This window comes from Xiphias gladius, chromosome 10 (genome assembly GCF_016859285.1).
Source record: "Xiphias gladius isolate SHS-SW01 ecotype Sanya breed wild chromosome 10, ASM1685928v1, whole genome shotgun sequence".
Lineage (NCBI taxonomy): Eukaryota > Metazoa > Chordata > Actinopteri > Istiophoriformes > Xiphiidae > Xiphias > Xiphias gladius.
The window spans coordinates 18,589,584-18,605,574 of record NC_053409.1 but is presented as its reverse complement, the minus strand read 5'-3'; the positions used below and the strand labels follow the sequence as shown (position 1 = coordinate 18,605,574).

The following is a 15,991-nucleotide window of genomic DNA, read 5'->3' as shown; positions in this document are numbered from 1 at the left end:
TGCACATTCTTTATTCATACATTACTCCTCGCCCCGCAACCCACACATTTCGACATTGTATGTACTTCCAGACCATTACAAAGTGAAAGCGCCTCATTGTTCACCCCAGCAGTGAAGCATTTCATCCAGCACCCATCTCTGCCTCTGCTTTCCCACAGTGCTTTGCTCTCCGTCTTCATGAATATCATGAATGAAACAAAATACAGTATTTTATACATGCGGGACACATACATACAGTTACAATTCACTTGGCTACTGTGGGTTAAAGTAGTTGTCGGCCATGAATACGGATCTAGTTCAACCTTGCCATCCCAGTCGATCATTAAATCTGGCAGCCTATTGCAGATAAGTGTTTGTACAATTTGCGGGGAATCATTGGAGTTGTAATGACTTTGGGTCGGACAACATATGTGAAAAGATGAATTCCATATACACCATTTGAGGGATTGATAAAGAAGAAGGAAGTTGATTGCACAAAATAAAACAAATTTGCATACTTCTCAAGGAAAATACAAGTTTGTGATAAAAGTTTAAGTGCATTTCATATAATTACAAAATATATTTCAGATAATTTAGAGATATTGAATGAAAATGACATTTTTTGTTTATTTGGAGGCAGCATTGAGAGGGAAACGAAAATGGTCAGTGGGAATTTTTGATCTCATGCTTGGTATTAAGGAAACTCTGGATACCACATTCACATTTGTGTGAACTAATCCTTTTGAAGGCAAAACAGCTGCAGAGATAATCATAGTTTAAATTGTGATTCTTACAAATCTCATCATATGACATCCATTCTGGGACATCCACACTGGGATAAAAGGATATAAGAAGGAGACCAATGGACAGACAGGTCTGGGGAGGTTAAAGTGTAACCCATTACATTAAAGATTTCCAATTAGTCACTTGAAATTGCATTTAAAGTATACTGGGTCTAAATCCAAGAAATTTGGTGTGAATAACAGGGAAAATAGCGTGTAGTTAGTATAAGCAGTTATATGTTTCCAGAGTAATTTGAGGAACTGCTCCATTCAAACCCAAGTAAATATCAATTCATTATCCATTTATTATCTTAAAAAAATACTCTTCATATATGTTAAATTGTACGCTCATCTGTATACAAATTTGGCATTTTTGCATGTCCAAGTTATCCAAACAATTAATTGGAAACGTATTAATTGAACAGTGTTTTAATTTTCCCTATATCTAATTACATAATTTATTCCTGGAAACTTGTAAGAATTTATTAGGAATTATGTAAACATAAAATAAAATGTTATTTGTACTATAGTCCGAATAATTCAGTAGTGTGATTTCTGATGACTTTCAGTCTCAGTTTCAGGATTACTTTGCCTCATTTATAAATAACATCGTTTTTTTAAATTTTTTTTTAATTTACTGACTAAGACTTGGAAAGCTCTCCGTACCACCCACTGTGACTAAACCTTGATTTTATGCTGTTCAAAATATTTGTCTACAATATACTGTATGATCCTATCCATGGTATTCACAATCAAAATACATGTCATCACCTTTATTGTTTATTCTTTTTTTGAGTAAATTAACGCATAATTCTGCAAAAGCATTTGCAGCCTGATTCCTGATTAGGAGGATTATAAGAACTTGTAATGGATTACAAATACAGTACCATTCTTAATGAGACGATTGCTGTAATGCTATCAAATTTAATCTGGTACTCTAATCCCTGTTGACAGATTTGTCTTTGCACACTCAGATACAGTAATCTCAGATTGAGCAAGCGATTATCACTCACTAACAGAGGGCATGTCAGCATCGAAGCCACAGTGGCACAACACTTTTTAAAGCAGGTACAACACACGGCACAACTCACCTCATGTCTGCTTGTAGCGCTCACAAAAAACACCTGACCACACACTGTGGATTTTAGTAAATAAATGAATGCAAACAATGGTTTCATAAATAAAAGTTTGCATACTCTTGCCATTGGGGAATATCTTGAGTTGTTTCAATTATCTGAATAATCCTCTCAGGTGAACTGGTAAATGTTGCATTAAATGCAGCCAAATGGACCCAGAAACGTAGCGCGGGCTCCTATCACACCTCAGTGCTTAGCATATTGTGAAAACAAGCCAAAGCATTCTAGTGCCTTTAACCCCGTGTATGCTAACTATTCTGACTAATCTAGGACATCAGCTTTCATGTGGATCTACATGTTTGCAGCCCGACATGCTTGTCTTGCAGCCAGTGTGATCTCCTCACCTGTTTGGCACAGGGTCATTGGTCAAAAGAATCATGCATTACAACCCACGGGGATGTGTGTCCTCCACCGATGAAGAGAAATAAGGGCTCTTTGAGGCAAAAGCAGCCAGCAGAGAAGTGAACACCGGGAGGGGATGGGTTGACTGCCCCATTTAATCACCCATTCAGTTGTTTTCGTGCAGTAAGGGGCCTTATATTTCCTTTATTTACCTATAATCTCTTTCTCTAACTCTCTATTTCTGTCACTCTTCATTCCAGACTCTTGCTTTCTCTCTCACATAAAAATTTCCATCGTTGAGCTCATATTCACCCTCCACCTCTGCATCTCACAGCGTGCCTCAGAACTCTATCTTGCAGGCAGGAAAGGTCTCGTCCTGCATGGCGACAGTGCTGTTGGATCCAAGGACGGTGATGCCCAGCTCCTTCTGTCTTTCCAGGGTCTGCTGGTACCACTCTTGCATCGACACTGACTCAAAGGTAGGGATCACTGTTACCTGGAGATACAGAGAAAAGGATAGATGAATAAGAAGTTGCTCACATTTAACCTCCTGCCTTTTCAGTCCACTGTCGATATCCTTGGCTGCAGCTTCCATGTTGCTGAGTTGTGGTGTGCACATGTTTGTCGATGATTCTAGTATCTGCAGAAAATCACACATAGGTTGCAGTTTGGTTTAAAGCTCTGAGGTGATTTGCTTAAGCGCAATTCCCCTTATGAGCTATATGCTTCAGGATCCATTTGTTTGTCGCATGTGGTCATAGCTATGTCTTTTGTTGCACAAAAAAAGAACAGGTTCATTGATGAAATCGGCTGAAGTCGTCTGGCAAGTTTTGCCAAAAACAACTTTTTAGGTAGTTTAGGGAACCATGTAACCAGTTTTACAGCATCTTCGCTGCATGCGAAAGGGAAACTACCCTGTTAGTCAATGATGTTTGTGGTTGTTGTCTCATTCTGTTGTGGCAAAGACATGGGAATCACCTCAATAAAGTGATATTCTGTTAAAACATGGTCATCACATTAATATTAACCTGCCTTTGAACTTTAAACATCCCCCAAAAATTCTTAAATCATTTCAATAACATGTTCTTTCCCTACCATTTTTTGGATCTCATTCATTTGGGAATGATGAATAAATAAGAGTGCTCTGATGCTAGAAAGGCTATCAAGGTCAAGGTTAGCAAATTTTTTTTTCGCATCCACAGGGGGCATAGAGAAAAAAAAGTTTGGGAACCACTAACACATCTCAAACATAGTTCTGGTCAACAGTGCCGAGCTTAAGTTCGACTGCTGATTTTTGTCTTTTGGAAGGGTCATTGCAACACAAGATACCTACCAACATCATGTGATATTTATTTCAATGTGCATGAATCTAATCGAGTATGTGTGTGTATGTGTGTCTACCTGCATAGTGTCAGGCCAGGATATCTTTGCATCCAGTAGAGCGTCCAGTGTGTGCCTCATTAGCGCCTCCCTCTCCGGACTGTCGCCACTGATGATGTAGCAGGAGGAGCGAACACACCTGAAGAAGTCCACATTGACTGTTGGAGAGGAGGCTCCGGAGGGGATATAGGCCAGGTCCACGTACACACTGACTTCCCCAACAGAGGCAGACTTAGAGCCTGTGACCGAAAGGAGAGGAGAAACTGCTGTGTGAAAATGATGGCACCACGTGAAACGAGTCAGTGGACGCACTCAAGTCTGCAAAGTTTCTATTTGAGAACAGAAAAGGGAGAGGAAAGGACACATCTATACCTAGACTGGGTGAGGACTTTGCTGGTGCTGAGCGGTTGCTGGAGGAAGGCGTACGAGTTGAAGAGGTACTCCCTTTTGTGACTCCACTTTGGCTCCCTGTCCTGCTTTTCCCTGAGCCTGATCTTTGGGAGCCATCAATAACCTGGTAACACAAAAAAAAAAAAAAAATTGTACACAAGGTGTGATATTAGATTTCACTCCAGCCAGAGTCTGACAAAGGATTTTATGCTCCAAATCATAAAATTAATAAGTGAGCAAATATGTGACTCAAAATTCATAGTAAAGTATGCATTATTTTAAAAAGTCATCTCGGTGCTCAGAATGTCTACGTGATTTTTATGAATGCACAGAAAGTACATCAAAGGTGCTCTTTGGAGAAGGAAAATAGTACTGAAATGCTCAAATCAATTCCAAGATGTGAATTGAAAAGTCGTGAAGAACCATTATTTTCTTGCTAATATCATAATAGAATGGTTCAGATTGATACCTTACCGTTTAAAGTTTTTTTTTAAGCCGGAAAAACAATGATGTAAGGAATAACAATACCTGTTGTAGGCCTGACCCAAATGAAAACTGTCATTTGTCAAAATAAAACAGGGCGAAAAAGCTAGCCCAGCTCCTTCGGAAGGTGACAAAATCCACCTATCCTACCTCTAAAGCTCACTATGTAACATGTTATATCATGTTTTTTTTTTATCTGTTAGAAATAAAATGAAAACAAAAAAGTGTAAAAACAACAATTTGCCATTTTACAGGGAGTTGTGTTCAGGACAGCAGCAAAGAAATGAAAGTGGTATCAATCTTCTCATCTAACTCTATGCCAGAAATTAATCAGTGTATTTCCCAAAATGCCAAACTATTCCTTTTAATGGCTTAAAACTTTCAGCTATGACCAGGACTGAACACTTGAAGAAAACTATTACTCTCCTGCAAATCTGGCTCAGGAATTCTACAGTTAGTCTTGATTGCAGCCACAATAAAACTATTTATCATCTAACAAATTTTACCTAAATAAATGAGCTCATACACTATATTAACACAGACGTCCTTTTCTTCTTTGCCAATAAGACAAACTCACCCCTTGCGTTTTTTTCCCATGCATGCTGCTGGCTTTAGCTCTCTTCCCGTGGGCATCCAAGTCAGACTGAGGAACAGGCATGGAGGTGTCAGGATGTGGGGGAAGAGGCGGACTGTCCCTGAGAGGGGCTGGAAGAGGGTCTGGGGGCAAAGCCTGACTGGTGCAGAGGAGGTGGGGGGAGTTAGTTGGCTCACTACATGACTCATCCTCATCTGAGTCCAGAGCTCCATCTGCTGTGGTGGACGGGCAGTCTTCTGTACAAACAGGGGCGTTTGATTCACTGGGTGACATGTCCTTGGGGTTGTTATTGTTGTTGCCGTGATGATGTGAGGCAAAGGCTCCTCTGGAGGGTTCACTGGCACCTGAGCTGGAGTCAGGGGGTTTGAAATGTTTGAACTCACAAGGAGAAACCAGACAAAGATCCACATCATGAGGTGACGCCTCAAAATGAAGTGTGTTAGGAGCTGGAGGTCGCCCCATCTCTGAAACTTGACCTGAAGCTCTGGGAGGCTTCTTCATCGGTAAAGTCATCCCCACAAAATGGCCTCCGTTGGAGTGGGAGTGATGAATGCTGTCTTCCCCCTCTCTCTGGCTCACACTGGTTGGTCCCTGCTCAAAGGACATGGACAGCGATTCATCTACTTCTGTGGACTGAGGTGAGCTCACCTCTGCTGGCATGGAGTGTGTAGTGGTAGTGGTTGCCACAGAGGGAGAAGGGTCTGAAGAGCCGTCTTTAAATGCACCCAAAGAAAGGAAACTTAGATGCTTCTCCCTGGGATTTGTTTGGCTCTCTGGAGTGTTTTTGGGCTGGCATAGCTGCCCCTCACTTGTTCTGGATGACCCATTTGGCTGGTTGACATCAGTGGACTCTACGTTACCCATCTGGGCCTGTAACCGGCTAAGAGTGGCCCTGTTACACCACACATCATCTGGGGAAAGACAGTAAGGAGTGTGGCCTGCACTGTTGGGCCGTGAGTCAGGGGAGGCCTGCTCCATGGTCTCCTCGTCAGGGCTGACAGGCATCTGGTTCTCTGGAGAGGATCTTGAGGGAGGGCTGTGTCTCAAAGCCCCGTCTAGGAGAGTGTACTCAGTCGGGGTTAAGTCTAGCTGGACTGTGCGCTCGTTCTTTGACACCGTGTTCAAGGGAGATGGAAATCCCACAATCTTTGCTGGTTTGGTAGCATTTTCAGGCTGGTCCACAGACCCTTTCTGCATGCCTACACCGGCTTCCTCTCCAGTCCCAGTCTTATCTTGCACTTCATTATCACCACTCTCTCCTCCCATTATCCCTGCGCCACCTGCTTCTTCTTCCCCTGGTGTATCGGCAGCTTCATTACTTGTCTCTTTGCTCAGACCTCCAAGGCTCTTTTCATTTCCTGACTCACTGCTTTTCTGTTTTCCTTCATCTGCTGTTTCCACCTGTGCCTCTTCTCGTTCAGTTCCCTCCCGCAGCCTGTGAAAATCAGCTGTAATATCCTCAGGGGTAGACGTCTTGGAGCCACAGGGCTTCTCTTCGGGTTCTTTCTCCAATTTTTGATTCTGCTGGTCTGTAGCAGGGCAGTCTGGCTCTGGGATTTGTAACGCAGTCCCAGCATCGGGTTTTGTTGAGTTATTTGGCAATTCAGTGTTTACATAGGCCTTCTTGCCATCATTTGTCTCCTTTCCTGATGTTTTTCTTGTTTTCTTCGCCCCTGTTTTAGAGTCATTTTTTGCTTCCTTCTTTAGCTTAGTTTTATTTTCATTCTTTGGTTTGGAAAGGAGACCATCTTTTTTCACCTGATCATTCTTCATAACACTGTTCTCCTCTTTATTGTCAGTCTTCTCCTTTTTCCCATCCTTCCCTCCTCCCTTCTTTGATGTATTCTTCTCTGACAATGCTGCTTTTTGCTTTAAACCCACCTCTTTGATTTTGGTTTTATCAGCATCTCTTGCACCAACTCCATTTAATCCTTTTCCCTTTTCCTTCACTGATACCTCTTTGACCTCCTCTCTAACCCCTCTTTCTTTCCCATGTTTAGGTGTTGTTTCCTTCCCTTGTGACCTGCCACTATCCTGACTCTCTGTCCTCTTGGTCTTCCTGTCTTCCCCCAGCCTCTCCAGGTCACCGGTTGTCACCGTGGATTTTTGGAGGAAGGCCAGGCCCTTCAGCTTCTCTAGCCCCTGCAGCAGCTTCGCCTGTGGGGTAACACCAGGGAACAGCACCCTGACCACCTTCTCTTGAGGGCACGCTGGATGCCACACAAGCAGGGCAGACACAGAGGCCAGGGCAGTAAGAGGGAGAGTTTGGGATTTGGATGCTGATGACTCTTCATCAGGCCAGTTTTGCATGAGTGCCTGGTACTCCTGGCTGTTTTTGCCGGGATTGAGGATGTATAAATCCAGCTGTCCCACTCCCATTTTCTGGAACAGGGTGAGAGGCTCAATGGTGACTCCTTGCGGTCGAAACAATGGTTGTGGTCTGATGTCTAACTTCTTTAATAACTGTATGGTTAGGGCCGCCTGATGCGTGCTCTTCAGTACATTGTCCACACCTGACAGGAGAAGAATGACAGCTTTACTTGATAGTAGTCATTTGGATTACTTTGGTTTTTTACATTTAGACATCTAGCAGGGGTCCTTACATTGGTGGCCATCACAACATGACAAGGGGCTAATGAGTTAAAGGTACCCTGTTGAGTATTTCATCAGCAGAGGAGCTCCTATTTTATAGTGTTTTGTTGAGAGGGTCCCCGTTTTCTTTACACCTCATGCTTTACTGGCATGTGCACAAGGATGCACATTGTACGCACACACATATGGACAATACTGATGTAATATACATTCCTGCCAACTGCTGGAATTGATGCACTGATGCAAAATATTACAAAAATCAACTTTGGAAATGATGATGACTGAAGAAGACCCTGAAATCTGCTTGAAAGTGTCAGAAAAACCTAGTAAATTTAGCTTGAGTTGGGATTATTTTACCAAGTAATATCTCAAAGGTTAAGAATAACTTCTCATGCTCAGCCTGGCAAATACAGGAAAGGAAATAGTTGTTAGCTTGTTAACTTGTTTTTTAGCCCTCATTGATACACACAGTGTGTTTTGGTGAGAAACATTGAATATTTGTTTAACAAGAACACTCACAGGACACCTTTAACTCAGAAAGAGGCCAACACTGAAGGAGGCAAGGTCCTTTAAAATCCAAAATCTTGCAATACAAATGTATATGATTGTTTTCGTACATATATCTGATTAACAAGAGGGATGTTAGCCCATACTCCCTGTTTAGTTATTATTCACTTTTACACTGTATTACAGTGGGTTCTAATCCATCACTCACAAGGCTGTTGCTCCACCTGCAACCTGCTGGGTGCGTTAAAGAACACAACTCCAAGCTCTGGGGAGATCAGCCTCTTAGACAAGTCGTCTGTTCAAAGAGAAAAATATATTTATAAAGACACAGAAACGTACAGATGAGAAATTTTAACATGACACAGGTAAAGGGGATTATAGATAGATCTCAATATCCATATTACATCATTTTCCTTCAGGACCATAATTAACATTTTTAACTTACCTTTGACATCAGAGCTCAGCACCAGCTCTGCCACCTTCCTCTCCAGGAAGGCGTTGACCCCTGGAAGGTTCTCTGTCCCGATGTGCGTCAACAAAACTGCATCGACACGGTCAAGATGACGGACCAGCCTCCAGAAACAGGCCTGAGTGTCCGAGCCACCATCCACCAGTGCCGTGAACCCATTAACAGCAAAGAAGGCACAGTCACCGCGGCCAGCAGGGAACACGTAGCAGCAGGGACGGGACAGCTTGAGGAAACCGACAGTGGTGGGAGGAGGCAGGAGCTCGAAGGTGGATGGAGGACAAAGGGTAGCAGAGACGAGGGAGGTGAAACCCCCCAGGGCCTCCATGGCAGGCAGCACTTCTGGGGGATTGATGTGAAGCGTGTAAGGACCCTGCAGAGGCTGGTTCCCCAGGAGAGTCTTCCTCCACTCACCGATGTTGGGACAGCTGAGGGTCAGGTTGAGCTTGGAGGAGGAGACAGAGCTCTCTTGACTGATGAACTAAAGACAGAGACAACATCCAAATGTTTTTTTAGATGATATTGCCTGGGCCAATATTCTCTGCCGATATTAGTTAATCACAGATATATTGGTATAAGGATATATGTGTTGGTTGAAAAGGAAAAAGGAAATTGTAGAGCAAAAATGCCAACACAACAAAGATATGTTTGAGGTAGTTCAGAAAGACTGTCTCCTGCTCAGTGTATATCTTTAATAACAATTTTTTAAAAACCAAATTTAAGGAATCCTTATTTCAAATGTTTCCTTATACTATGTGTTTTTGAAAAAAAAAAAAAAAAGATTAAAAATCAGCTGATATATTGCTTTTAAAACAGAAGCTGATGGTGATGCATGAGTTTAGCAGTAAGATAAGCTACAGCTGAAAGGATCGGTCAGTTAATCAGATAGCCGACAGTGTTGATAATCACTTGATCGTTAAGTCATTTTTTAAGCAAAAGTGCCAAATATTTGTTGGTTCCAGCTTCTCAAAGTGTGAGGAAAAGCTGCTTTTCTCTCTTATAGATGACTGTAAATGCAGTGCCTGTGGGTTTTGGACTGTTGGTCAGACAAAAAAAGCTATTTTAAATGTCTCATTGGGCTCTGGGAAAGGTGCAGGGCTATTTTTTTCACCTCTATTTTCACTGAGTTAACCAAATTCAAAGTAAATGGTATATTAATTGACAGTGAAAACAATTGTCTCTTGCAGCCTTAAAATAAGTCTACATTTGTAAATCTTCAAGATTACAAGCAACAGATGCAGCAACATTATAAAACGCATAATGTTTATATGCAAAAAGATAAAAGTCAGGTCAGACATGACATTACCTGCTCTGTTAGTATTTGTTTCAGTTGGTGTGGCGAAAACAGTCCCCTGTGAAACACCAGGTCTCCGCTTTCCTCCACGCTCTGGCCAGCCAAGATCAACAGCTTATGAGCTGATTCCCTCGACAGCAGAGCAAACACCTGACCAGGCGAGAGAGATGGTAAGATGTGTTGTTTTGTAAGGCCACTTTTACTCCATTTTATAATCCCAGGTCAAAGAACAGCAGTAGAGCAAAATGAAAGAATATAGGGAAGAGAGAAAAATCAAACCAAACAGGCTTTTTGTTCTAAAAAAATTGTTAATATAAGGCTTGTGTAGAATTCATTTTACAGCTGAAATGAAAAGTAATCGACAACTATTTTGGCTATTGATTACTCAAATATTTGAATAAATTTGCAAGCAAAGATACCAACAATTTGCTGGTACCAGCCTCTTACATGCGAGCATTTTCTGCTTTCTCTGCTTTATACCCCTTTAAATCGAATATCTTTGGGGGCTTTAGGTCGGACAAAATAAGCAATATGAAGATGTCAAATTTGAAGATGTCAAAACAGATTACAGAGAACAAGAAAACAATAATTCTAAACGTGCAAAGAGAATAATGTTCCAATAGTGTTCCCTGCTTTGTTTCGGAGAGCAACTGTATCATATTATATATTTAACTTGGTGAAGTATCTCCCAAAAACTTGTTGTATCTCTGAAGGACCCAGGATTTATCCCCTCACCTCTGAATGAACCTGCTCCTGAGATGGACTGATCAGCACCTGTGTGTCCAACACTTTGGTACTGTGGCGCAGACACTTCAGCCCTGAGGAGGCATAGAGAAAAACAAAAGATAGCAAGAGAATTAGAGACAGGCAGACAACCAAGGGGAAGCAAGCAAGAGAGTCACAGCTGAGGAGTTGGGAAGCAAGCCGATGGATCCGAGCGATGGGTTTAAAGCAGTCCAAGAGAAAGTGAACTGGGATAACCCGGCAGATGATTGATTCACTGAGCGACAAAAGAGGAAGGAAGAAGAGTGGAAGAGCTGAGTCATAGGGACAGTCTGAGGATGAGATGCCAAGTTTGCTCAGTGTGCAGTAAATATCCAGTCTGAGGGGAAATGGATGAACGTCTGAGGATACAGAGGCGAACACAGTCAATCGGAAAATTATGACCCAAATACGAACAAAGGTTTTTTTTGTCATTATTTCAAGTTAGAAACAAACATCGAGAAGGAAAAACAACTGACATATCTCACTGGCTATTGGACTGAATAACATTTTTCACATTTTTATGCTTCACAGTTTTGGCCTCGTGAAACTGTGGCAAGCAAAGGTTGAAATGTGAAACATCTTCGTGATTCAAAACTTAAATAAAAAGCTTTGACATTTTGGGAAATACATTAATTTCTTTTCTTGTTGAGATTTGGGTGAAAGGATCACTACCACTCTCATGTCTGTACACTAAATCTGAATCTACAGCCAGCAGCCGGTTAGCTTAGCACAAAGCCTGGAAACGAGGGAAACAGCTAGCGTGGCACTGACAGAATACACCTACTAGTATGTCTAAGGCTCCCTAGTTATGACGTTACATCCTGTTTGTTTTATTCCGTACAGTGTAAATAGGTTTCGAGTCTTTATGCTAAGCTAAGCTAACAAGCTGCTTGCTCCAGCCATATACAGTATTTACCATATTTACTGTAACCGTATCAATCTCCTCATCTAACCCTTGGCAAGAAAGCAAATAAGTGAATTCAGCAAAATGTTGAGCTATTCCTTTAAGTCAACCCTCTTTCTCTCTCCCTCCATTTTATAAAACCCCCATACAAAAAAATAACATGTACGCTCTGCACCTCATCAAAGGAGAAATTCACCACGGTGGTATTTACCACATACAGTACAGGCAGCCTTCCTGGCTTTCGTCCCTCCTGGAACGAGACGTGTCTGTTCTCGGCTGTGTTCATCACCTTACTTCACGACTCAGCTGTAAAACAGCTGCCGGACTCTGATGTTTGCCTGCCTTTCCACCGTTCTCCCTGGCTGTCCCTGGCTCTGCATATTAAAAGGCTGTAACACGTACAAAGAGAGGGGTGGCACAGCTTTGATGCGGTTCTCTACGCTTTTCTGTCCACGGGGGCCCACCCATGTTTAACAATCATGCAACTGCTCCTCCACTTTCCTTCCTTCCTTCCTGGCCGAGCGCAGACCCGCTGAGCTGGCGGGTTACCATGGACACGGGGCTTTCTGCGAGGTCACGGACTGAGGGCACGGGGGGATCGCTCAAATTCACACACAGTGCCTTACCTGCACCCTTGAATGACGCCGTGTGATGGGACAGGAATTCTTGGAGATAGAGGCTTAGGTTACAGGAGTCTAAGTCAATGTCCCATGACCGAATACCTGCAGACATAAGAAGCATTCGGTGCAACAATTGGTTTCACATAATTGTCCAGATATTCACAAAACAAAAGTTCTAATATACACATTTATTGGTTTTAGGCATTAATTGCTTTGCAAATAGTACATTTTATTAAAATACTAAATAATTTCACCCAACGCTCCCCTTTTCCTATTCCTTCAATAAAAACGTTTTACACCTGTTTTTAAAAAAAATGTAATACATTCCAAGTATTTCATTTTATCTGGTAAACTTGTTATAAATGTTGCCCCCCAATCCAATGAAAAGATTCAGATCCAAAAGAACCATATCTATGACTTTAGACTGGGCCTAGTATTAAACCTTTCCTGGTTTCTAGGATGCTCAAATACCCCTAATTAGTCTGCTGCCTGTCCATGTAGGCACTTGACTTGCTGCTGAAACCTTCACAGTACTGGCAATGCGTGACCATTTTAATTTTATTTAACATGTCAAATAGGTTCTTGTATTGTGATTTTTAAAAAAAATGTAACGTATCATCTTATTTTCCACCAATACAGGTTCAACGTACATTAGCCGTCTTTGCAAAGACAGGTGTATGACACAATGTATAAGAAAGAAAAAAGCGTGACAATGAGAAACACGAACATAGTGAAAGTCTCCGAATTTGGTGATTTACAGATAAACCTTAGAATTGAGTTTATCATGTTTGAGCGCAGAATATTCTGCCTGAGCGAAATGTAAATGCACTGCGAAGAAGCTGAAAACAGGCCTGTTTTTCTTACCTCATGAAAAGTTGATGACATTTTGGTGATAAGGGATTTTCATCGGACAGCGATGAAATGTTGGTCGGCCGGTGATAATGATAAATATCTTTATGTCCCTATGTCTCATTCTCAGTATCTGTGACACCGTTGTTTCTGTGGAAACCTTATGTTTCCGTTTCTGTTTCCCTATCTGTCTACAGCCCTTTTACATAAATTATTTACTCAAATGTCCCTGCGTTATCTATGGCTGTACTCACACAGTAAAACCCAGACTATATAAGGCGTAATTATTAGGTACTGCCTACTACCCACAGTGTCCCTGTGCCCACAGTTACTGCTGTACGTAAACACACAAGGGTTAATGGCACATCGTTTACAAGTGGCTATATGTTGACTGGATATCCGCCCTGCATCGTTTCCCCGAAGGCGTCTCCTTACATAACGATCAACCGAGGCGAAAGGCAAACCACCCGCTCCAGACTGCTTTTAATTACAATGTGCCCAGCGGGATGAGGTGGTGCTGATGGTGGCGCACCGCCGGATGACGCATCCTCGGTCAGTTGGGTGGATAAAATTACATAAACAATGCCACCGGTGTAGCATCCTCGGTGATGATCTGGGACGACGAGAACTTGCGAGCATCTGAATTTCTATCCGAATATAGAGGGAAAGCAAAATGACGCACAGTGGCTGTAAGAGGCCGCTTGAAACGGACGTACCTCGTTCAATCTCGCTGCAGATGTGTCCAGTCTGCCTGGGGTCTGCGCTCCGCCCGATAATGATGAGCAGGGAGTATTTGCGGAGGCACAAGTCGAGGTTTGCGGTGGCAGCGCGCCTCGGCTCCTCCTGGACCTCCCTCTCCAGCACCCGGCTGGACGCCATGTTGGAAACTTGCACTTGGATGTGATGTCATTGAAAAAGCCTGACGGCGACTTTTATTGCAGGGAGACGACAGCTGATGTGCCGGCACGCAGCCGTGCATTAGCGAATGTGTAGGAGGAGGCTGAATTATTGATGACACACGGAAAAGGGAATCAGTATATTTTTTCTTTATTGTTGTCCTTTAAGTGATGTAGTGTAATCATTTTAATCAAAAGCAAATCACAAACAAGTCATGGTTATGGAAAAATGAAAAAGTCCGGCTGCGACCATATGCAGTTTAAGAAGTGCTGCATAAAACCGACCATGTTTTTCGTAATACTGCAAATTTGCAGCAAAAAGTCTCTCTTGCACAGACACACGGACTCTTGAACTCAAAAGTTAATTTACTGACCTCGTCATCTTACAAATGTTTTTAGAAACCATAGGCTATATCCCTCCATAAACAGAAACAACAACAAACAAAAATATGAAAAACAGGGATTTATAACAAAAAAAACACTCTCAAAAAGTCTGCCACCAGATGCCACAATCCCACGCAAATAACTTCCCCCTGTGCCACGGTCCTAAACAATGGCAAATAAATAAATAAATAAATAAATAAATGAATAAAAGAGAGACGCACACAGATCATTTAACCCAGTCAACACGTATTCTAACATATTCCAGTCCCAGTTTATAAAAGAAAAGCGTCACTTATTAATCACATATTAAATCGCATTTTTATTTTATTTTTTTATCACAAAGAGAATGACAACAGTAGCAGCCCTCCCTGCTATAACTCACATTGAGGAAGGGGACATATTCTCGTCGCTCCGAACCCCCGAACTCCCTCCTGTCATTCCTCGCAGCTCTGCTTTCTGTTTATTCTTTCACAAACATTTGAGAACATAGAAGTTACAGGAGGTCCCCCGGGGGCAGCTGCACAACGTGCCAATGCGCGCGCCTTTGCGCACGGCGCACGGCTCTCCTGCGTCACACTGGAAGATAAAAAAAAAAAAAAACTACATCAATTCGTGAAATTGCAGATATAAGTTCTAGACTTAGAAGTGCGTTGTTCCCGAAGTCATATGTGCATAGCTCAGTCCAACGTAGAAAGCAGAAATTTACGCGCAGGCCTTGATTCCAAGTTCAGTGGCTTATTGGAAAATGTCTTTTACAAATAAGACAAATCCCTCGTCCTATATGATCTGCGACCGAAAATCACATCTCCAAAAATTCTTCTGGCCTGGCATATTTTTACATAATATGCACACCATTTAGAAAATCCGAGTAAAAGAATAAGGAAATGTTACCCAGTCAAGGTGCTAAAAATGCAAATATTTTTAAAAAGTTTCACAATTTCTAATTTTGTTCACTTACCGAAGGCAGCCAGCCAAGCTTTTTCTCTAGAGGCATCTCTTTGCTCCTCAGCTTCTCCAGAACTTCTTGCAAGGCATCAATCTGCGCAGGGAAAATGCCATAAAGCTAAACTGCCTTAAGAGGATAAAAATCATTAACCTACTTGGAATTAGAAGCTCACCATCCCAGGCCTGTTGGATACCTTTCATCCCCTAAAATCTTTAATGTCTGCGCCATAAAATCGCTTTATATGGGTTTACAAAGAACCGCCATGCCTCATTAATCCAGGTGACACATTTCACACCAATATCCCTTATAAAATCTCTCACCAGGTCTTTCTCCTGTTGGGTTTTCAGCGGGAAATCCAGCGAGCGCGTCTCCAGTGAGGACTCCTCTGCACAAGCGAGCCACAGGTAGGCGCCGCAGCAGGTGGCCGCGAGGAGGAGAGCCCGTGCGCTGACCATGGTGCTGAAACACAAACCCAAGGAGTCCTTCTCTTCAGTTGGTGGATGTTCTGGGGGTGGGGGTGGGGCTTTTTAGGTCTCCTGCAAAGAGAACCCCCTCTTTATAGCTGCTGTTGACATCAGCCAGCCTCTGAAATATTCATGGCTACTTTGACATGAATGACACTGCTCAGCACCTTTGTACCTTTAACAGGAAGGGGCCGATTAAATCAGTAATGATTAAAGA

The 15,991-nt window shown here is 42.4% G+C and overlaps 2 protein-coding genes across 2 annotated transcripts; both read right to left on the bottom strand.

Moving 5' to 3' along the window:
• Window positions 1-13,963, bottom strand: LOC120795472 (microtubule-associated protein 1S-like). The gene is made up of 10 exons (XM_040137415.1): window positions 13,801-13,963; window positions 12,242-12,337; window positions 10,682-10,764; window positions 9,959-10,096; window positions 8,632-9,133; window positions 8,395-8,481; window positions 5,070-7,600; window positions 3,992-4,133; window positions 3,641-3,858; window positions 1-2,735 (listed from the first exon to the last, which is right to left on the bottom strand). Exons 1-10 carry the CDS (start codon window positions 13,961-13,963, stop codon window positions 2,580-2,582), a joined length of 4,116 nt encoding a protein of 1,371 aa, XP_039993349.1. The 3' UTR covers window positions 1-2,579.
• An 869-nt stretch (window positions 13,964-14,832) lies between these two features.
• On the bottom strand, window positions 14,833-15,765 carry LOC120795747 (cocaine- and amphetamine-regulated transcript protein-like). Its single transcript, XM_040137875.1, has 3 exons — window positions 15,631-15,765; window positions 15,323-15,403; window positions 14,833-14,940 (listed from the first exon to the last, which is right to left on the bottom strand). The coding sequence occupies exons 1-3, from the start codon at window positions 15,763-15,765 to the stop codon at window positions 14,833-14,835; spliced, it is 324 nt and encodes a 107-aa protein (XP_039993809.1).
• Between the last annotated feature and the right edge of the window lie 226 nt (window positions 15,766-15,991).

Coding starts and splice junctions, on each gene's coding strand:
- LOC120795472 (XM_040137415.1), bottom strand. CDS start 13,963: ATGGCGTCCAGCCGGGTGCTGGAGAGGGAGGTCCAGGAGGAGCCGAGG. Junction 12,338..13,800: donor CTGCAGCGAGATTGAACGAG/GTACGTCCGTTT, acceptor TTATGTCTGCAG/GTATTCGGTCATGGGACATT. Junction 9,134..9,958: donor AACAAATACTAACAGAGCAG/GTAATGTCATGT, acceptor CTCTGTCTTTAG/TTCATCAGTCAAGAGAGCTC.
- LOC120795747 (XM_040137875.1), bottom strand. CDS start 15,765: ATGGTCAGCGCACGGGCTCTCCTCCTCGCGGCCACCTGCTGCGGCGCC. Junction 15,404..15,630: donor CCCAACAGGAGAAAGACCTG/GTGAGAGATTTT, acceptor TTCCCTGCGCAG/ATTGATGCCTTGCAAGAAGT. Junction 14,941..15,322: donor AGCTTGGCTGGCTGCCTTCG/GTAAGTGAACAA, acceptor TTTATCTTCCAG/TGTGACGCAGGAGAGCCGTG.